This window comes from Pithys albifrons, chromosome 1 (assembly GCF_047495875.1).
Source record: "Pithys albifrons albifrons isolate INPA30051 chromosome 1, PitAlb_v1, whole genome shotgun sequence".
Lineage (NCBI taxonomy): Eukaryota > Metazoa > Chordata > Aves > Passeriformes > Thamnophilidae > Pithys > Pithys albifrons.
In genome coordinates this window covers 28,590,409-28,612,120 of record NC_092458.1, presented here as the reverse complement: position 1 = coordinate 28,612,120, position 21,712 = coordinate 28,590,409, and the positions used below count along the sequence as shown (strand labels likewise).

At 37.5% G+C, this 21,712-nt stretch overlaps 1 protein-coding gene across 6 annotated transcripts; it reads left to right on the top strand.

The window, feature by feature from the left end:
- The first annotated feature begins 846 nt into the window (after positions 1-846).
- TNFSF13B (TNF superfamily member 13b) lies at positions 847-19,793 on the top strand. Of its 6 annotated transcripts, none has more exons than XM_071570274.1 (7): positions 847-877; positions 7,026-8,206; positions 8,291-8,381; positions 16,257-16,313; positions 16,647-16,759; positions 16,857-17,007; positions 18,667-19,793. In XM_071570274.1, exons 2-7 carry the CDS (start codon positions 7,880-7,882, stop codon positions 18,777-18,779), a joined length of 852 nt encoding a protein of 283 aa, XP_071426375.1. In that variant the 5' UTR covers positions 847-877; positions 7,026-7,879; the 3' UTR covers positions 18,780-19,793. The 6 variants fall into 6 exon arrangements, with proteins under 6 accessions (XP_071426375.1, XP_071426403.1, XP_071426413.1 ...); XM_071570302.1 differs by having other exon boundaries at positions 861-877; positions 7,794-8,206; XM_071570312.1 differs by lacking the exon at positions 847-877 and adding an exon at positions 6,440-6,542.
- Positions 19,794-21,712: the final 1,919 nt, after the last annotated feature.

Genomic DNA, 21,712 nt, shown 5'->3' with positions numbered 1-21,712 from the left:
GTGACTGAGCTTTAAATATTTTGTTGGACCCTATTCAGGTTCTTCGTTTTAGACTTTGTACAGAATTCTGTCTCTGTAAGTCGATAAGGAAGATACACTGATTATTTTCTGGAACTGTTTTTAAAACTTTGATGTGATTAATTTGTTATGCTTCTGCTTGGATGGGGTCAGAATAACTCCCATATGTCTTGGAAAAACAGCAATTTTTCTTTCTCTGAAAGGCAATACAGCTTAAGGGCAGACTTGGTTTTATTGTATTACAGAATGTGGTTCCAATTCCAAATCGGAGATATGTATGTAATAATCTGAAGCAATGAACTGAATAATGCAAACTGCAAGGTGGCTGGCAGAAAGGTAAGTATTTCACATACCAGGTTCAGAGATGTTGCCACTAGTTTTGACAAGCAACTAAGGAATGAATTTTGCTCCTTGAAGACAGAAAGGAAGTTCTACAGCTGTTTTTTGTTACACTTAATGTCTTGTGTAGACTAATTATTTACAAAAATTCAAATGGAAAGGTCAAGCAGAAAACCCTTTCCTTTCCATCATTTAGGACTCAGGGACAGCGTTGCAATCAGATATAGCTTTGAAGAAATAAAATTATGATTTGAAAATATTTGGATCCTGGTCCTGTGCCCTCTATGGAAGGTCTTCAGACTGTAGCAGCAGCAGAGTGGCCACTCCCACATGAAGGGCTTGTGTTTATTTCATTACCATACAAATGCAATTATAGCCCATCTGTGCAAAGTCTTTTAAGTTGCATAAGTGTCAAAGAGGTGGAGAAATGCAGGACTCCACGTTGCTGGATAGCAAAGCCAGTGAGACTGTAAGAGAAGTGAGCTACAGCTGCATGACAGAACTCCTTTTCCCCTGGGCAGTAAGAAGGAATTGCTAAATTGCTATAACATCACAGGGGCGGGATGGGGGGAAAGGCGGGGAGGGGGGGGAATGGGAATAGGCTGTGATTAAGCTGCTGCAGTATATAAATCATGTGTTTTCCTTTTATATTCTATATGCTTTAAAAATTATTTTCTATTTCTTGTTGGTTCTTCTGCATGCTCTCAAAGACACCTATAATAATTGCTTTTCCTCCCTGTGTCATTTCCAATTCTCTTTGAAAGCACTGTAATAACCATGTAAAAAGTGGCAATGGCTGCAAGTCAGCTGTAGGTTTACTTTGTGTAGTATGCATGCTAGATTTGGACCCAAATTGTCTAGATGTCTAGAGAAATAAAATCTTGCAAAGAATAAATCAAGGATGGCATATCTAAAATGTGCAGAGACAATTGTGTTATCTTAAGCAATTTTGAAATTGTGAGGCAAAAATAATACCCTTTTTGCTTCAGAAAAATCCCATAGTATTTTTTTATTAACAAGATTACATATCAAATAAGGCTTTAACTGTTTATATAAAACATCCTTTTTTGCAAGGTATTCAACAGCTTCCTAGAAGTTAAAATAATAGGATGTGAGATACACAGCATCATGAATGGAACATCCAGAAATGGAGTGCTTTCTGGATCCATATGTAAGGCAGAACTTGCCTTGATTTGCTACTGTGTAAATTGCAGTTAATGAAAGAATGAAAGAACTAATTAAATGTCCTTGAAGGGAATGTGTACTGTTTCAGTGGGATATGTCTATGAATATTCTTAATACTGATCTCTGTAACAGCAGAAAACTGTAATACAGGATTTATTCTGATCTCCTCCAAAACAGTTCTCCTATTTCGTCCATCTTCAGAAAGGACTTGAAGTTAAATGTGTTTCAGATGGAACCTTTGCTTATTCTTTGCTCCTCTATCTGTTCTGCACTGACTTGTGTAGCAAGGCAAGCTGTCGTGGTCTCTTTCTTGTAATAATCACAGGGACCATTTTGTGGCTATTTTAGAAGTATGTGAGGCCAGACCCTTGCCACTGGACACATACTTTTAGTGTGGCCTTTGACATTTTCCTGGATCTTTGGGTTGCAGCATCTGCACAACCTCCTTTTTAAAATAAGAACATTTGTTTGTAAGTAAACTTTCATGTTTGTTCAGTAAATTGGATTTTTACTCAAGCCTTCATATTCATATCATCTGATTCTCTTTTGTACGTTAAAATTCATTATGGGATTTTCCTCTGCCACAAAGAAGATGCTTTTGTGATCAAAGTACTGGAGTGAATTTCAGGAAATCAAGAATTCAGTTTCTGGTTCAACCACAGATTTCTTTTGTGATTGGTGACTATCTCTGCCTTGGTTCCCCACGGATATAGTGCTGATCTTTCATAAATTTGAAGGTTAGCAGGACCCATCTTGATCATTTAATCTGATACTCTGCATAACAGAAGAGAAAAAATTTAATTGCTTGCATAAAATTACAGGGTTTGTTTCTGCCGTAACATTTTGGAAGGTTTAACCAGCCTTAATTTCCCTGGATTGTAGTGAAATATTCTCACATGTAATAGTTTTCAGTGGTAACGTGTTGGGTGTTCTTTTTTGTATATTTATTTATTTATTATTTTGAGTTTTAACTAAAAGTTTGCTCTTTTTCCCTAAAGTGAAAGTCTTGGTTAAGTAGAATTCTTACACTAGCCAAGACATTTCTTAATAGTTTTTCTTGGCTAAAATTAATGAGGTCTCTTAGTCAGTCAGCCTCAGTGTTCAGCATAGCTCATCCTTTGGGTTAAGGAGTTACTATGGTTGTATCCACTGTAAGTGCATGGAATTTATACTGCGTGTGCAAAATAGGACCATATTTTCAGAGTGCCTTTATTGTAAGAGCTTGGTTAAATAGGGAGATTCTGCAAGAAATCAGGGATAAAAAGAAAGTTTACAGACTATGGAAAAAAGGGCTGGCTACTTATGAAGAATTTACAGATAGAGCTAGGTCATGCAGGAAAAAAATTAGGGAAAGAAAAGTGGAATTTGAAGTAAATTTGGCTATTTCAGTTAGGGATAACAAAAAGTCCTTTTATAAATACATTAATAACAAAAAGAGGGGCAAGGAAAACCTCCATTCTCTGTTGGACTTGGAGGGAAATATAGTTAAGGAAGATGAGGAGAAGGCTGAGGTACTTAACACCTACTTTGCCTCAGTTTTCACCAGTAAGACAGGTGGCCCTCAAGACAACTGGCCTCTGGAGCTGGTAGACAGGGAGAGGGAGCTGAATACCCCTCCTGTATTCCAGGAGGAAATAGTGACCGACTTACTGAGCCAGCTGGATCCTAACAAGTCTATGGGACCAGATGGGATCCATCCCAGGGTGATGAAGGAGCTGGCAGAAGAGCTTGCCAAACCGCTCTCCATCATCTTCCAACAGTCCTGGCTCTCTGGGGAGGTCCCAGATGATTGGAGGTTGGCGAATGTCACCCCAATCCACAAAAAGGGCTGCAAGCAGGACCCTGGCAACTACAGGCCTGTCAGCCTGACCTCTGTGCCTGGCAGGGTTATGGAGCAGTTCATCCTGAGTGCAATCACACAGCACCTTCAGGGTGGACAAGGGATTAGACCCAGCCAGCATGGGTTTAGGAGGGGCAGGTCCTGTCTGACCAACCTGATCTCTTTCTACGATCAGGTGACCCACCTGGTGGATGAGGGGAAGGCTGTGGATGTGGTCTATCTGGACTTCAGCAAGGCCTTTGATACTGTCTCCCATAATATACTCCTGAAAAAGCTGGTAGCCCATGGCTTAGACAAGTGTAGCCTCTCCTGGATTAAGAGCTGGCTGGAGGGTCGGGCCCAGAGAGTGCTGGTGAACGGAGCTGCATCCAGCTGGCGGCCGGTCACCAGTGGTGTTCCCCAGGGGTCTGTATTGGGTCCAGTCCTGTTTAACATCTTTATTGATGATTTAGATGAGGGGATTGAGTCCATCATCAGCAAATTTGCTGATGACACCAAGTTGGGAGGGAGTGTCGACCTGCTGGAAGGCAGGAGGGCTCTGCAGAGGGATCTGGATAGACTTGAGAGATGGGCTGATTCCAATGGGATGAAGTTCAACAAGGCCAAGTGCCGGGTCCTGCACTTTGGCCACAACAACCCCCTGCAGCGCTACAGGCTGGGCACAGAGTGGCTGGAGAGCAGCCAGGCAGAAAAGGACCTTGGAGTACTAATTGACAGGAAGCTCAACATGAGTCAACAGTGTGCCCAGGTGGCCAAGAAGGCCAATGGGATCCTGTCCTGTATCAAAAATAGCGTGACCAGCAGGACCAGGGAAGTGATCCTTCCCCTGTACTCTGCATTGGTGAGGCCACACCTTGAGTACTGTGTTCAGTTCTGGGCCCCTCAGTTCAGAAAGGATATTGAGATGCTGGAGCGGGTCCAGAGAAGAGCAACAAGGCTGGTGAAGGGACTGGAGCACAAGTCCTATGGGGAGAGGCTGAGGGAGCTGGGGTTGTTTAGCCTGGAGAAGAGGAGGCTCAGAGGTGACCTCATCACTGTCTATAACTACCTGAAGGGAAGTTATAGCCAGGTGGGGGCTGGTCTCTTCTCCCAGGCACTCAGCAATAGAACAAGGGGGCATGGGCTTAAGCTCTGCCAGGGGAAATTTAAGTTGGATATCAGAAAAAAATTTTTTACAGAGAGAGTAATCAGGCATTGGAATGGGCTGCCCGGAGAGGTGGTGGATTCACCATCCCTAGAGATCTTTAAATGCAGATTGGACGTGGCGCTGGGTGCCATGATCTAGTAAATGAGCTAGAGTTGGACCAAGGGTTGGACTCGATGATCTTGGAGGTCTTTTCCAACCCAATCGATTCTATGATTCTATGATTCTATGATTCTTATTTGCTTCTGGAATTAGATGAGCAGGACTAGGTTTCTGCAGTTTAATGCAGTGACATTTTCTTTTCTAAAAATAATTTGGGAAATGCTGCTTCGAACTGATCTTGAGGTAGGCCCTAGGCTTTTTCTGCATGCATGTGTGTCTTGAGTCAAAAATTGTTAACATGGTACAAATTCCTGCAAAAAGATTTTCAGGGAAGCTGGCCAGTAGAAGCAGACTGCTAACCACAAATTCAACGCCATTTCTGTGGTGAGTTCTTTAGGCCTCTTTTGTTTTGGATTTTTGTTGTAAACAGTTTTCACTGTTCAGTTTTGTCAGTCTTAGCTAAATGCAAATAGTTTTGTCAAAATAAAAGCATGATGCTGCCTCTCATTTGTGCTTATCATTTTGCCCCAGAATATATATTCAAATAGTACACTTTTGTTTCAACAAGAATATTCCACTGAGAGCTTGTGTTTAGCTGAAAGCAACACCCTCCCATGTCTCCTGTAGGAGGCTAAATTGAGCACTCCTTAGTCCTCTTTAGACATACCTTAGTTTAAAACACAGAAGAAATGGCACATGTGAAAATCTCACTGACTTCACTTTAAGCAGGCTAAGGATTGCTTTGCAGCTCTGCCAACAAGAGGAATCAAAAGGAGAATATGTTACAACAAAACATAGTAAGGCAAGCATTTAGCACCAATTTTTCTAGGCTCTGTAACTACCATGGGGTTTTTTTTTGGTTTGGGGATTGGTTTTTTATTTGCTTGGGGTTTTTGTAAGTCATTCTTATTTTGTCATCACAGAAGTTGTCCAAAGTTTTCTTTCAAATGATATAACTGCTTGTGAATTTACAGGACAATACAAGATTCCTTTGATGCTCAACTACAAATATCTACTGAATTTAACAATTTGCCATGTGTGGGCTGTTCTCATTTTCCTCATGTGCCCTTTGAAACTCTCACTGATTAGAATGATAAGCAAGACAAAGCCAGATGTCTTACAGAAGTCCTCTGTGTCACCTCAATTATTTTGTCAGCCCAAATAATGATCCCATTTAAAGAAGGTGTGGAGGCTGAGAACAGCCTACTTTCTCTAGAAGTGACTAGAGTACTTCTATTTATATATCTGTTATTTTCTGATACAGTAAAGCCCGCAGAGACCTCACTGGCCAGTTGTTTCTCAGTATTCCTGGATACCTAGTTATTACTTTCATTCTCTCACTTGGTTTCATTTTCTAAAATAGCACTTCTTTTCCAACTGCCTTTTTTTTTTCATTTTTTGAACTGTCAGGGCTACGGTGGTAATGTTCTGATATCTGTGGATACTTCAAGCGATGTCTGCTTAGTTCTAATAATTGCTTGTTCTGTTAAAAAACCCCTATGTTAGTTCATCTTAAATTCCCTTCAAAATGCAGCCCCATTTACACCTTAACTTAGCCTTGAAAATAGCTACAGAATGATATGGTATTCTGTTTATTTCACCCCACAGTGATTTCTGTATAATTTCTCGTAGGATATATATGGCTTCTAGGGCATACTAAGATACATTGTATATTTTTTCCTCTGCATTTAGGAACAGATTTACTCATCTGTGCACGATAAGTGTGGTTGCTAGAGGTAGCAAAATAAGGAAGAGTGCCTTGCATCACAACGGAGGATTATAAAGCTTATAATTACCCTAAATTTCTCACAGCCTTAAGAAGCAGAAGTGAGAGAGGCTACAGAAGTTGTTACTCTATTGTTGTTCCTTCTTCCTTCTCCTTCCTAACAGAATCAACTTATCTGAGCTACTCTGGTAGGTGTTGTCATTGGGATTCACTACACGGTGTTTGGACTGACCTGTAAAAGTTCTCTCTTTTGCAAAGATAAAGTTTACTTACATGGTAAGGGGGATTGACCTGTTGATTTTAGTCCTAATTATGATGCTGTTTGATCTTTTTTTTTCTGTCTCGGACCACTGGAACTTTTCACAAAGGGGTAAAATTTGAATTTTGAAAATACAAAAAGCATGCAAATGTGTTTGGGATATTTAGGTAGCCTTGCTGCTGCAAAAGAGAAAGGAATTCCTAATGCAGGGTTTTAAGATGAAAGGACTTGTAAAATCTTAAAAAGATGAACTTAAACCAGACACTCAGGATTCACATGGAAAATGTTAGCATGTATGTTTAAAGTTTAAGTTTGTGCTTAGTTTTTAAATTCTCTAAGTATTTTTTTCTGTACCTCTCTACTCTTTTCCTCCATTTTTGTTTCCCATCTCTTATTCTTTTCCATCTTCTAGTTTTCACCTCTTCTACTTCCCCCTGCCACCTGTCCTCTGCCTGCATCTCTATGTCCTCTTTTGCATTAATCCAAGTCCTGGAATTCTGTAGAGAAACTGTATTTATTAAATAAATTTAATAAAATGTCACCCCTTTTCAAGTTAATTTGATGAACTGAACTGCAGAATCTGCAACTTCATACAGTTGAGAGACCAGTAATTTATGACTCATACCTGGGAATATTTTTCACTATTGTGTTTAGGACACCACAAAAAATTTTTTTGAATGCTTTTTCTTCTCTGTAGGCATATTGGCACTTTAGATATGAATATATATATATATGTTAATATATAGGATATAATGTGTATGCACAGTACATCTATATGCCTTCATGCACACAGAGGCACAAGTCTGTCATACGTGTATGTCTTTTAAGTAGCACTGGATTATATGCTGCCAGGAAACTTCACATGGTTTCTGCATTTCTAGATAAGGCTCTAAATTACCAGTGGTACTGGCTGTGCCTAAATTTAAAGATTATGGGAAATGGTTCTAGCAAGCTGCCACATAAATAAATAAATAGCTGAAAGTGAAACGAGGAAGGTAAATTGAACAAGCAGCTCAGGAGAAAGTATTCAGTTCCAAAATGCCGCACAGAGATATGAAAGCAAAGTGAAGACTGAATCTTAGATGTTCACTCTCTACATTAAGTTTAATGGTGCTATCAACAGCTTCATATGACAGGAAATGATCTGGGCGTTTTGTTCACTTATTCTGGATGCCCTTAGTTTCAGAGAGCAACTGGTAACATGGATTGCACCTCGGAAGGGGACAGCTGAACTCTCCCTCTGGCTTTAGTAAGGAAAGAGCAGCGATGAAATCCGTGGACTGTGTGCACGTCATCCAACAGAAGGATACCGCCTCCTCTCCTTCTGCCCCCCCTGGTGCTGTTTCAGGCACCACGGGACTTTTTTCTGTCACATTCCTCTGGCTTGCAATGCTCCTGTCCTCTTGCCTTGCAGCAGTGTCTCTTTACCATGTTATCATACTGAAAACAGAACTAGAAGCTCTGCGCAGCGAGCTGATCTACAGGATTCAGGCAAGGTCTCCACTAGACCAGCCACCCGTGTCCCCTGATGAATATAAAGCAGGTACCCCTGTTTCTTCCTTTCTGCAAGTGTCTGCAGCTGGCGCCAGGCAGGTAAGCTTGGGAGGGTGCTTTTCAGCTTGCAGGGGAAGAACAAATATGGGGCTGCTTTCACTGGCTGTTGCTTCTCTTTATTAGGAGAACAGGCTTCCTGAGAGCTTCCAAAAGGAAATCTGGAATGGGAGTAGAAACAGGGGCAGACGATCTGTTGTCCACACAGAAGAAAAAGGTAAATAGCATGTGGTGGAGTGGGTTGGGATGCTGGGGTTGGATACTGTCTTGAGAAAAGCAGCACTGCTTGATTCCTATCTTCTCCTCTAAGTTGATCTGTGCTCCCAGAGACCTTTCTGGCTTTCAAAATTATTGCTGAATGAATGATGTTGACTATAGGCATATTTTCTTAATGGTTACCATATGGAATCACAGAATGTTTTGTTGAAAGGACCTTTAAGGGCCGTTTAGTCCAACCCCCCTGCATTGAGTTGGGATATACTGTTTAAGGTACCAGTATTCATGCTATCTGGATTTCAGTTGTTCAATTCTCTCAGACCAATAGTAGGGAGGGAAATCTATTATTAAAAATGCTAATTCACTTTTCTAGGAAACGATAATCCTAAAAGAGAGAAGTAATGGGAAATTTAGGGAAGTAGGAGCTCTCAAAAAGAAAGACTGGCTTGTACCTGACAAAAGAGGCAGACTACAAGGAATTCAGAAGTTTAGCATAATTTCGACATTAAAAGAACTTATTAATATAATTTTAAAAACTGATAAAAGAATGCCTCCCCAGGAAGAATTTTTTCTCTCAAATTTTTTAAAAGGTTCTGCAGAGAACACTGAAGACTGTGCTCCATTAAATACCTCTGATGTGTATTATTATGTTGACATAGTAATTGGATATATTTGTTTCCTTTGGGTATAAAATGCCTATATTTCTTTTTTCTTTTTCCAAAGATGCCTTATAGAATTAAATGCAGAATTTTATTATAACAGTTTGCACACCTACTCCAATTGCAATAACTGAAAATATAGTTGAGTTGCTAAATCTGTTCTCTCCTCTTTTGTACACTTTTATATCATTTTTACTGATGAAAGCTGATATCTTAAGTTTTTAAGAGATGAAGTTGAAATGGAGTAATTTGTAAGCAAAGACTAAAATAAACTGCTTTAAATGTGTTTCTCAGTGGCCAGCTAATGTGAAATGTATTTTACTTGAGCTTCAGTAAGCTGAATGAAGTTTAAGTTCTAGCGTATAATCACTCTACTTTCAGTATTCTCAAAAGAGAACGTTCATTTAGGACATCGCCCAAAACCCACAGATTTTTATGGTATTTATTCTATTTCATTTGTGACCTTTAGTTCAGGGCCTTGACTAAGACATATTTCGCAAACTGGACTGAGGACATGATTGCTTAAATTGTGTTTCTTGTAAACCGCTTCCTTTCATGGGAACCACAGTTTCCCTGCTCTTCCTACCCTAGCAACTCCAAAATAAAAACTAGTGATCTAAATTACAATTATCATTTAAAAAAAAGATATCTTGTTTTTAATGAATGCTATAGCATTAGTACTCCGTAAGTGATCCAGTTTCCTTCACAATAGCTTTCACCTTTACTCTTATTTCTTCTATTTAAGCATCTATATGGGTGAGGAGGGTTTGGGGCTCCCCAGCTGTGCTTCTAGGTAGACTTAAGATTCTTCTCATTATGTAGCTACCTTTAATTATATCTATTTATCTCTATTAACATGAAATTATTATTAAGCTACTTATTTTTGTAAACTGGTGAGTTTTTAGATACATCTAGCTTTGAAATTTTTTAGGGTGGATGACCGAAAGCACAGAATATGAACTGGTCATAAAGGGAAAGCTACATAAGTTGACCTACTACAAAACTGCTTTCTAACAAACCTTATCTGTTTGTATATCAAAAAGAAAAAAAGTAAATTGCAAATCTTGCATTTATATCAAAGGTCATCTGTCAGGGCTATCTTTCTGCTTGCTCTAACTACAACAAATTTAGCTTATCAAAGTTCAGTAAGATGTTACATTTTCTCAGATCAGATTTCACTGATAACCATGAACGTATTGGTCAATGTTAAATTTTGTCTTAGCAGAGCGAGTTAAATAAGAGAACGTGGTGTTGTTCATGGTGCTGAATCCAGACTATTAGTTGGTCCTGTACACAGAATTACTGGCCCTGCATTTTGATCTTTTGCATCCATGTCCCGAGTACCAGAGTCCCAGCAGCCTCCAAACTGTCCTGCAGATGTGCTGCACTCAGTTCTGTTATAGTGGCAAGTAAATTAGGGTATTGAGTGAGGTGCCTGTTCTTCTCCCATTTCTGTTTGCTTCAACAAGGTCTCAAAGTAGATGTGGTCTCATAATTAATTGTTGCCCCATCATTTCATTTTTACACAGATCAATTCCTTAGAAGGATAATATTTGAAAATATCACTGATATACAGTTGCTTCTCTTCTGCTTCAAGGGAGAGCAAAAGTAAAATACAGAAACTATTTTTTTGTTTATTTAAAAAAGTTGTGGATCAATTCTGTTTTCTTTTTATACTTTAATTATTAAATTCCAGGAATGGATGCCCCATTATTTTTTTTTAGGCCCAGCACAGTCTTTCTTGAACATATAGAATTTCCGTTTAATTTTTTTCTACTTTTTAATGTGTGAATAAGTCATCACAAATAAGCATTTTTATTAAAATGCCATTTGAATGAAAATGAATCTAACACAATGTTGTCCTTTCATGTTTCTATGGGATGCGCATTTGTCTGTGCTTATGCATTAAACTATTAGTCATCAGTAGTTATACATTTTGTGTCTTGAGAAAATTTCCAGCTCAAGTAGGTTGAGAAGAGTTTCAAGCATCAATTCCAAATAAAGCTGCACAGTTAGCAGTCAGAACCAGAGTTCTTGATACAATGAGTAGGAGTTAATGGGTGATTTTGAAAGGTTCATATTATTAATATGCAGACAGATCAATCTTTTAACCAGTTCTGGCAAGTGTCATATCAGGACACATAAGAACAGAACTAATTTTTCTTTTTCATCTTTCTCTTTGTAAATTCTGCTTGTAGAGGAAAATCATTGCACAACAAAAACCATACCTGAATTTTATACCCTATTCACAATTATTGATTGCCTTGCCTGTGTGTTTCTCTCTAAGCTGCATGTACACTTGAGCCCAAGAACAAGACATAAATTCCATTGCCTAAGCCACCTCACTGTACAAATGTCAAGTTTCATTTATATGCTCCCTTAGTGCCTCATTCTGATCATTATTGTGCCATTCTGATTCTTGCTGTCTAGGGAGGTGTGAATCAGGTCTCCTGTAAACTCAGATACAGGTGATCAAATTGGAACCCCCATAGACTGCATTTACTTTGATGTATTGAGGTTGGCCATCTCAAACAGTCTGATTGCATGTGGGTAAGGAACTGAGGAGCAATTCTATGTAATTCCATAGTGAGGCAGGTTGATCTGGAGTGTGACTGGGCTCTTTTTATTTAGTACCAATTCCCAGATTTTTCTCCAATACCAGTTGTGTCCATGAGAAATAACTATTGATTGCAAGTATGGTTTATAAGGTGTGAGAACTTTGCTCTTGTTCTTGATATTATTGCTGCACTGGAAAATTGGTACATTTGTGGGTTAGAGGTGTTTTGACTCTGTATGTTGATGCTTTAGATATCTGTGACAGAAGGATGGCAAAAACTTTTACAAGTGATGCCTGACTCTAGTGATCTTTGAATTGAGGTATAACCTTTTCTTACTAGCCTAAAAATGCCACATATAAATTTCCCTTACCAAATATTCACGGTACTTCTTTTTTTATTGAAGAGAGGAAATATAAAAGTTCTCTTGAAAAAAAAAGGAAAAGAAAGGCCTACTTCTTGAAAATTTATGTTATTCTTATTTGTTTCTGCTGACAACAGTCTAATTCAAAAGGAAGTAGACCCTCCTATGCAAAAGGAAATAAAATTACTTGATGCAATGCCTGCAATTTTACATCAAAAATTTCACTGAATGAATGAGTGAATGAATAATTGCTGTGTATTATGCAGAATACTGTGCAATCAAAAATACACAAGACAGACTTTAATTTTTTAAAAACAATATTCTGCCTTATACTGTATAATAGAAGTCTACATCAAGTATTCCTAATTCCTAGTAAATTATTTCCTTGGTTTTCTGATTGTGAAATGTTATTGGCAATTCTGTTAAGATGAAAATAATGCTACCAATGCTTCGAAGATATTTGTTAGATCTGAGTCCTACCCACAGCCATGATCAAGCCATTTTAATGTAGGGACTGATTAAATCCGCGATTAATGCCATATAAAGACTTGTCAGTTAAAAAGCAAAAAATTACCCAATAGTCTTGATTGCTGCTAGGATAGAGTTCATGAATATCAGTTTATAAAAATGCACAAGCACAAACTAAAATAAGATCTCTTGTGATGGGAAATAAGGAAATTAAGAGAAGAACTGTAAATGGTTCAAGAACATGTTTATCATTTATATATTAAATTATCTAGTGTTTAAGTATGTTTCAAGAAGTCTACAGGCGACAGATCTATACCAAATAGGGAATCTAAATAAGTAGGTCTGGTTTTTGTTGGTTTTTTTGGGTTTGTGTTTGGTTTTTTTTTCCAAGGGCAGGGGTTTTCCTAGATTTTATTTCAGCAAAAATTGAAACAGATGTCTCAGACCCCAGATATCAAAACTTTAAATTTTATGCATGAGCTCACAAATAGTAAACTTGATTTTTTTTGGTGGATCATTACCTGAAGATTGTAAAATATTAAAATGATTATGCAAGTTAATTAATATGAAAATTTGCATGTAAAGGCAAATTTGATTTTACCAATATAAGGTTTTCAATCATGCAGATATGCAGAAAGCTGTGTTGCTGTTCTGCTGCAAAAGCTGGTGTTTTGGTTTTTTTTAAATTGTGACTACATTGCTCAACCAATGGAGAACACATCTTTTCATGTGCTCACTGTTGTTTATAAAGGCCTCTGGACCCCCTAACTTCTTCAGAATTGGTTATTCTGTTCATGGAATCAGACAAACTCTGAAATGTACTTCTGCCGACCCACAGCCTGCAGAGCAATTAAAATCAGGAAAAAAAAAAGAACATTCATTGAAGCAAAGCTATTATATAAAGTCACAAGGGAATGGGCACACTTTATCACCCTAGATACACTTTGATTACAGTTAGTCTTCATGGGGACACTCAGTGTAGATATTTTTACACACTTTCAATATGTATTTTACAAATCCTGTAATCTGCTTGCTTTATTAATTATTCAAAATTCCTTTAAACTGCAAAGGTGGTGCTCAGGTTTGTTATACACTGGTCTGAAAGATATTTAGGCAGAGCTTTTGTTTTATTCTGCTCAGTACCAACAGTAACTATTCAAATGTATATACACACACACACACACACACACACACACATATATACACACACAATGTATGTATACATATTCAAAGTATTCAATATATGTATTTTGTAATACATATATTCTTCATATTGCCCTTAAGGTAAGACTAGGGTCTTTCTTGGAATAGAATTGCTAGCATTTCTTAAAAATTTATTACTTTTTACTGAAAATCTCCATGAGTTTACCCAGAAATTATACTCTGTGTATCCATATTTTCTCCTTAATAGTAGTGTTGCTTACTCTGAATTAGCTTTAATTAATTACTTCATTCTCATCATGTATGTAGTTCCACTGAAGTCAAAACAAAGTACTTGTACATACTGAAAATAGTTATGTGTCAATCTTGGCTTCTGAACATATTTTTGAAGCATATTGTTGAAGCAATCCCTCAAGTACATTTTAGATATTATTTGTCCTTTGTAGCTTTAGGTAAAATGACCACTGTGCTAGTTTCTGTTTCCTTGTCACAAATGACACTGTTGCATCCATTTTGCTACATGAAAAACAAGATTATTATATTCTGTAGAGCTTTATTCTTATCTCCATATATTAGAGATTTTTTGTTTAGGGAATATGTCTAGATCTGATGTCTGTAGAATAAAGCAGTTTGCATGTGTTTTAAAATTATGATCTCAAACTGTACTGATCTTGTCAGTTTTAATTACTGTCTAGAAGTTCTCAGCCACGCAAAGAAGTGCTGGAAACAACAGAAACATAAATTCGGACTTGCAAACTGTGAATTAAGATAGTTTCAAAAAAACTCATCAAGTTTGCAGAACAGGTTTAACAAGAGTTGCTAAAGTAGCTATAACTTTTTCTGCTTGTGGACACTACTCAGTGGTATCCAGCTGTATAGTAGTGAATCATCACAAATCCTCTCTCTTTTTAGTTGGAAAATCCAGTGGCCACACCAGTGAGTTCTTTTAAAAGCAGAAATTAAAATTTTCCTTTAGCTTTCTGAAATACTAGGAAATCAGTACATTTCATTCTCTGGGAAGTAATTTTGTTCCAAAAAAGAGTGAATCAATACTTTGTGAAAATAATTCCTGCTGTGTTGTGCATCTCCAGAAAATCACATTTTGATTTTATTTCAAAGCTTCTTTTCCAGAAAGTTCTTTTGCTTGCAAATTTGATAGAAAAATGACTGAAGTATAATAACTTTTTCGATTTTGTGTTGGCTTAGGTTTTTTATTCCTTAATTGAGATGCCTTCAAATTCTTGGTTTGAAAATCTGTAGATTTTAGCACATTATTATTGTGAGTATTCATAGAACTCAAAGACACATTTCAGTATAGCAGACAGAAGCTTGGAGGATAGCATTCCTGCTAACAGAAGGAGGGCTTGCAGGTTGTATGATTATTATGACATTGAAGCATTCCCAGATGTGCTCTTGAATCTTTGTGTGCTGCCAGTTGGCACTGCTGAGTGCTGGTGATCATCCAGCTCTCTTCTGCTGTTTTCAAGCAGGGTCTCTTAAAAAGGAGACTTAGTTACAGAGAGAGGCTGCTTTCTACCCAAATCCTCTCACTACCTGCTGTGCAGCAAGAAGTTTGTTCTGCTGGACACTTGGTAGACTCAGTATCCCAGTTATCCATGGAATTTCCCATTATAGCAAGCGTGGCCAAATCATGACGTAGACCCTTCTTATGTGAAAAGAGATGAACAAAATAGAGATTCAGGAAATTAGGGCAATATTTCTTCTCTTCACTCTTAGGAAATTCATTTGGTCTCTTTCAAGTGAAGTAAATATTACTACTCAATTTTTCAAACTTCAAAGTAGCACAAGAACCAAATGTTTTGATTAAAATTTAAGCAATTGCAACTCTTTACCTTTTATCCTGTTCCCTGCCATTTATGCTTAGCAGGTTTTTTACAAGTTCTTTGTTTCACTTGCAAGTCTATATTTTAACTTTCTGCAGTACTTTTCTCTGATCAAACTCCTAATTTCTCATTAGTGTCACCAGTCTCTTCAGTTTTGAGCAACACATTTTGACAGATACTAAGCTACTTGGTTATGTGTGCTTTAATTTGCCAACAGTCATCTCTCCATCTTCCCTCTCAGTCTCAGTACGGGCTGATTGAGTATAGGTATCTGAAAATATATTCAAAGTACGTACATGTAGATTCTGAGAATTTATTATGAAAGTACCATGTAAACAGTATACATGACTAATATTTTACAGCAACTATAACTGGAAAGTAATTTCTTTACATAATACAGTAAACATCATTAGAAAATCTTTTATCTGTCATAGCTGGAAGGGTTGGGACTTTTTTTGAGCTTTTGCTTAGAAAATTAATGAGGCTAGTCGATCTGGTGGTTTCTAGCTCATTTGACTTACTGCTACATCTTTTAATTATATTAGGGCCAGATATTAAAACAAGGAAATGTTACTTGGGTGCTGTTTGAGGCCTCCCACTGAGCTGTACAATCACTGAAAGTTATCTAGTATGTGTTGTGATAGGAATTCTGGTTTTGCACATTTGAGTAAGATCTGTGTTAAAATCAATAGATTTTGTTTCAAAATAAGTGGTGAGGCTGAGTGATTTGTTTCATATCCTTTTATTTTTTAGAAGTTTCATAAGCTTAATCTATTCTATTACTGATATAGGTTTCTTTGACTTCTAAATGCTTTCACTTTGCAGTGCTGCAGGCCTGCTTACAACTGATAGCTGACAGCAAAAGTGATATCCAACAGAAAGGTAAGAATGTTCCATGATTTATAGGTAACTATTCCATGGATTAACTGTTTCAAGAAATTTTATCTAAATTCAAAACAGTAACTGAGTTTTGCAGTATATTTAAAAAATAAAAAACAACAAAACAAATTAAAAAAAAAATTGCAACAAAGAGGTCCCTCCACCTGGAAGGTCCCTGCATCTAGACAGCTCTGCAAATATCATCTTTTAAGTGGGGAAATCCAGCTCATGAGACTGAAATTCTTGACTAGAAATAAACTTCTTTAATTTTTTGGCAGGCAAAAAAGAAGAAAATAAATTTTCTTTCTAATTACCCAAAATTATTGTTTCTTTTAGATGATTCAAGCATTGTCCCTTGGCTTCTGAGCTTTAAACGTGGAACAGCTCTGGAAGAACAAGGAAATAAAATAGTCATCAAGGAAACAGGTTATTTTTTCATATATGGCCAGGTGAGAAAGCTCAACTCACTTCAGCATCTGACTTTTGCAAGTGTTTTTTAATGCCTCCATACAGTACGTTTTAAGTCTGCACCTCTTCTTTGTGTAGGTTTTATATACAGATACAACATTTGCTATGGGACACCTAATACAGAGGAAGAAGGCTCACGTGTTTGGTGATGATCTCAGCTTGGTGACACTCTTCCGTTGCATCCAAAATATGCCACAGTCTTATCCAAATAATTCTTGCTATACTGCTGGTAAACACCTACATTTTTCTTTTCTTTGCTTGAAAATAAAATATATAGAATAGAATCTGTAGTGTTGGGTGATTAAGTATTGTGACAGTTGTAAAGAACAGGAACTGTATTCATGGATCTGGTTAACTGCAGAATTACAGAATACTTTCAAAAAATACAGTTTTATATAAAGTATCAGCAATCAGAGGGTATATATCTGACTTGGTGATTTGAACAATTCTATTCTCCATTGTCTCTGTAATTTGGTTAGATACTTTAGGACTTTCAGTTAGATGCCTGAAGCAGATAAAATGAGTACATACTGTCCTTATTAAAGAACTTGGTTTAACATAGGAGTTAAATTCCACATTTAGTTATCCCAATAAAATATTTAGGATCTATGTTCTGCTTTAAAATGTCATATATAAATTTTAGCCATCCAATCTCTGCATACCTTACTGTGGTATTTCCACTCCTTATAATAGCCACTGCATTTTTAATCTTGATGAAAAATAGTTAATTCCTGGAATGTGCTCTTTATGACTGCACAAATTAGAAACACCAGAAGAAAGACCAGTTAAAATATTTAATGCAAGTCCAGCAGGCTCAATGATCAATATACATGTATATTCCCACAGTAGCATTTAAGGAATTAGTGTTGAAGCCTATAAAACCTCATTTGTCAGCTCTTATCTATCTGTCTTTTCACTTTAAGGGTGGATTTGAGGGTCTTGTCTTTCATTATTTTCCACCAAGATCTTTTTTTCAATGCTTTATGAAAAAGTGGGTGACACTGAGTTGACTGTTGGCAAGTAATGGCATTAAATGGTATGCAGCACAATGCTAATATTTTCCAAATAAAAACAAATTTCAAATAAATACTTTGTCCTGGCAATTGAGGCTGTCCAAACATTTTCTTCAGTTTTCTGCTCCTTCACCCATACATTCTGGCATCACAACTACCTTCAATTTCATCTATTCCCTTATTCTCTCCTTGTATTACTGCTCCCCTTTCTTAACTAGGATCTCTGTTCTATCCTGCCACTTCACAGTTCTTGCTTCCTGATTTCCCCCTGTTCCTATTTCACCTGGAAAAACCGTTCTCACTGCTGTCTCTCATGCTGTTGAGCATTTGTTGCAACAGATGTTAGATATGTTCTCAGCTCAGTGGCTGCAGCTTGAAGGCAAGACGCTTTTGGTCATAATCAGCTGATGCGTGGCTGGCAGGAAGCAGACTTTTTGTGCTCGCAGTTACAATGCATCAGCTGATGTCTGGTAACTTCACTAGATTGGTAAAGCTAATGAGACATCTGCCAGAAGTATGGGAATGGGAGTGGTCTAGGGCTGGTAATACTCAATGCTGACCTTGACTGTCACAACAATATAACAGGAAGAATCTGGGTACACCACTGATATAAATTTCTGCAGCATTTGCTTAAGTGAACTGTGCTATGCTGAGTGTAGAGTGGAAATAAAGTCCAGCTTCACAGAGGACATTAAGTGTAAGGTTTGAATAGGCTGTAAACTCTTAAGTTTGTGTCTAAAGATAAAAAAACACTCATCATGTGTAACAAACCAGGCTTAATTTTGCAAGATGATACATAATGACATTTTGAATACCACTTATGAAAATAATGTATTTGAAATATTAACCTAAAAATATTCCAAATCTTTTGCCAGGCATTGCAAAGTTAGAAGAAGGGGACGAACTTCAACTTACAATACCACGGAGAAGGGCCAAAATATCCTTGGATGGAGATGGTACTTTTTTTGGTGCAGTAAGACTCCTCTGAAGGACTTCATTTCTATTATTATGCTTAATGCAAATGTATTCTTTTCCTATGCCTTTGTCAGAAAAAAATATTGAGTTTTAATAAAGCTTCCAATTCAATCTCTACCCATCCACCACCAGCTTCTGAGAACTTTTGTTCACTTTAATAAGCAAAACTAAAACAGGAAACACACCAGACATACTTGTGATATAACCCCCATGTGATTACCAGAAAGCTAATTTATTTTAGACAATGAGAGACTCCAGATAGCAACTGTAAAGTTATGAGTTGTCCGAAAGGTAAATCAAAGATGGAGTTGACATAAATAACAGCATGAGCAGGACCACAGACTATCAAGTTATTATCCATAATTGAAAAAAACTAAAATACAAGTACATATTAGATTTTCATTATTTCATCAATAAAATATTTGAGGCTTGAGGAAGAAACATCAAACAGTAGATTTCTCATCACAAAATGGAGGTGTTAGGTGGGTTCTGGGGTTTGTTTTTATTTTTCTTTGATACAAAGATTTTGGGGAAACAAAAACACAGAATAGTAGCCACATTCTTGCTTCTTTCCTGTGAACACAAAGCTTACTAGAATCTATTAATATTTACTTATTAGAAGTAATTTTAGTGGAAAAAAGGACATGTAAGATGCTTCAACAGCTCAATCTTCAAAGCACAGCTACTCATCAAGGTGTATGTGTGCAATTCCATGTAAAAAAGACAGGGACAGAAGGAAATACAGTGAGATTAGACACAGTGGGTGGAATTGGATTTCCTTCTTCATAATTTCTGCAGGCATCTATAGATGGGTATATATACAGTATCTAGATGTGTATGTATATGTATGAACGTATGTACACCACATATGTCTTGGAAGTTTAGGCATAGAATTTTACCTTCTTTTGAACAGTTTATGCAATGGAAATATTACTTCATACATATTTCTTATATTTCTCTTGCCTCTTGCTATGATCCCTTCTATGCAATACAGTAAAAAGAAAAATCCAATAAACCTGGAACTGGAACCCTGAGACTGGCCACTGTGTCCTGCCTATGTGTTGCATTTGCTTTGACCTAACAGCACTGATCCCAGCATACCTCAGGGGATGACATACAACATGAATTGTGTCTTAGCCAAAATATGAGCAGGACTTGAGTGAAGAGTCACACCATAGGAACAGGACTGAAACTGGTGGGTCAGAAAAGGTCCTGCTGGGAAAGGAAGGGTGTTCATTTCCTGAGTGCAAATGAAATATGGGTTTCTCAGTATGTGCCTCAACAGGATCAGCAAACATTTATGTACTGTGCAGGGCAGGTTCCATTTCAGCACAGCAAGCCGCTAGTAGTCATCAGGTACTGCGGAACTTCAAACCTAAGGGTGTAAATTGAATAAAACCATGTGGCCAAATAATAATCTTCATGCACTCACTTGCAAGTTTCCTTTAACCCTTTTTTTCCTGCTCCTCCCACTTCACTCAGTATATAGAAGATATGTCATCCTGTGGAAAATGTTTTAAGATGAAGCCCAGACTAAATTTCAGAAATATTGGAAGGAAGTAGTAAATGAGGCTGAACACGCAAGAAGAGAAATTATGATGTCCTGTTTCAATCAGAATTGTATTTCCTTTCTGTCTGTGAGAGCTGTCTGAAAAGTCATGTTTACTTTCTGCAGATGTTGATTTTTTTTCTTTCTTTAAATCTGAAGTTGTTTCAGTTTTGACTTAAAAACATTTCTACTAAAATTCTTTTGGCAAATCTACAGATCCTATCTCTAATCCTGATGAATGTTAGTTATTCCAATGGCTGCAGGAAGTCCTGTCTCACAAGGTGTATGTGAGTTCTCCTTCCCTACTGAGCTCAGGGTACTTGGCCTTCCAGAGCTTCTTGTCCTAGGGAAGAATCTTTTCAAGCTCCTTTGAGTCTGGAGATTGCCACTTTCAGTTTCCCTGGTTTAGTAGCCAACAGTTCTTTTGGAAGTCTAAGCTGAGTTCAACCAAGACATCATTTTAAGTGTTGTAACAGTTTGTTCAGTCTGAAATAGTTTAAACAGAACATGCTGGGCTACACAAACTGTGGTTTTGACAAAGCTCTGTTTTGTCTGAGAATTTCCAAATTGCCCTAGTTTTTACTATAGAGTTCCTTAAATCAGATTTTTCACAGGTGGTCACTGAGCGAATGTTCCTCATTCTCTAGCTGACTGACTGATGTCCTTGTGGTCTCATTTGCAGAAGTGTTGAAACTCACAGCTGCAAATGAAATTACCAGGAGTGTGTTTTGAATATGTGGAGGGCTGTGTAATTCTGCTTACAAATAGTACATCAACAAATATTCTGAAGAAGCCATGGGGGAAATAAATTCTAATCTGGAGGAAAACTTAATTGGCAATCAGCCAAGACATGTTTTGGAAAAAGTGTGAAGAAAAGTTCTTAAATCATTGCTTTGGTGCTGGACATTGAGTGCATTGAGTGTGATAGGCATCTTAATTGGAAGGGGTATGTGAGAGTATATAAAGTAACTTCTGTTACAAGTAGTAGGACTGAGATTACAAAAACAATTTTGGCCACCTTCACTGTGAGCATTTAGCTTTGCTTTGGAAGATTTGGTAGGGGCTGGAGACAGAGGACGCCAGGGGCCTGTTCTTAGTTCCTATCCTAAAAGGGAAGCTCCACTCCCCACACACCTAATAGAAACTACTCCAAGTAGCTTTGGAAGGGGTATTAACAGTTCTACCTATGCTTAGAAAGTATTTGTCTTGACATTAGGGAACTTGAAAACAACCACTTTGTAGTTCCTGACACCACTGGAGAGCAAACCTAGCACTTTTAAAGCAGGAAGAGTAAGGGGGAAACTTTTGTAAGATGATGGCAGATAAGCAGTGTCTGGTGGCAAACTGCTGTCTCAGGGTTTCTTACCTAGTTTTGTTTATCCTCAGAATTGGAAGGT

Excerpts from the sequence above, each read along its gene's own strand:
- TNFSF13B (XM_071570274.1), top strand. The coding sequence starts at position 7,880 with ATGAAATCCGTGGACTGTGTGCACGTCATCCAACAGAAGGATACCGCC. Across the intron at positions 8,207-8,290 it reads CTGCAGCTGGCGCCAGGCAG|GAGAACAGGCTTCCTGAGAG; the intron begins GTAAGCTTGGGA and ends TCTCTTTATTAG. Across the intron at positions 16,760-16,856 it reads ATTTTTTCATATATGGCCAG|GTTTTATATACAGATACAAC; the intron begins GTGAGAAAGCTC and ends TTCTTTGTGTAG.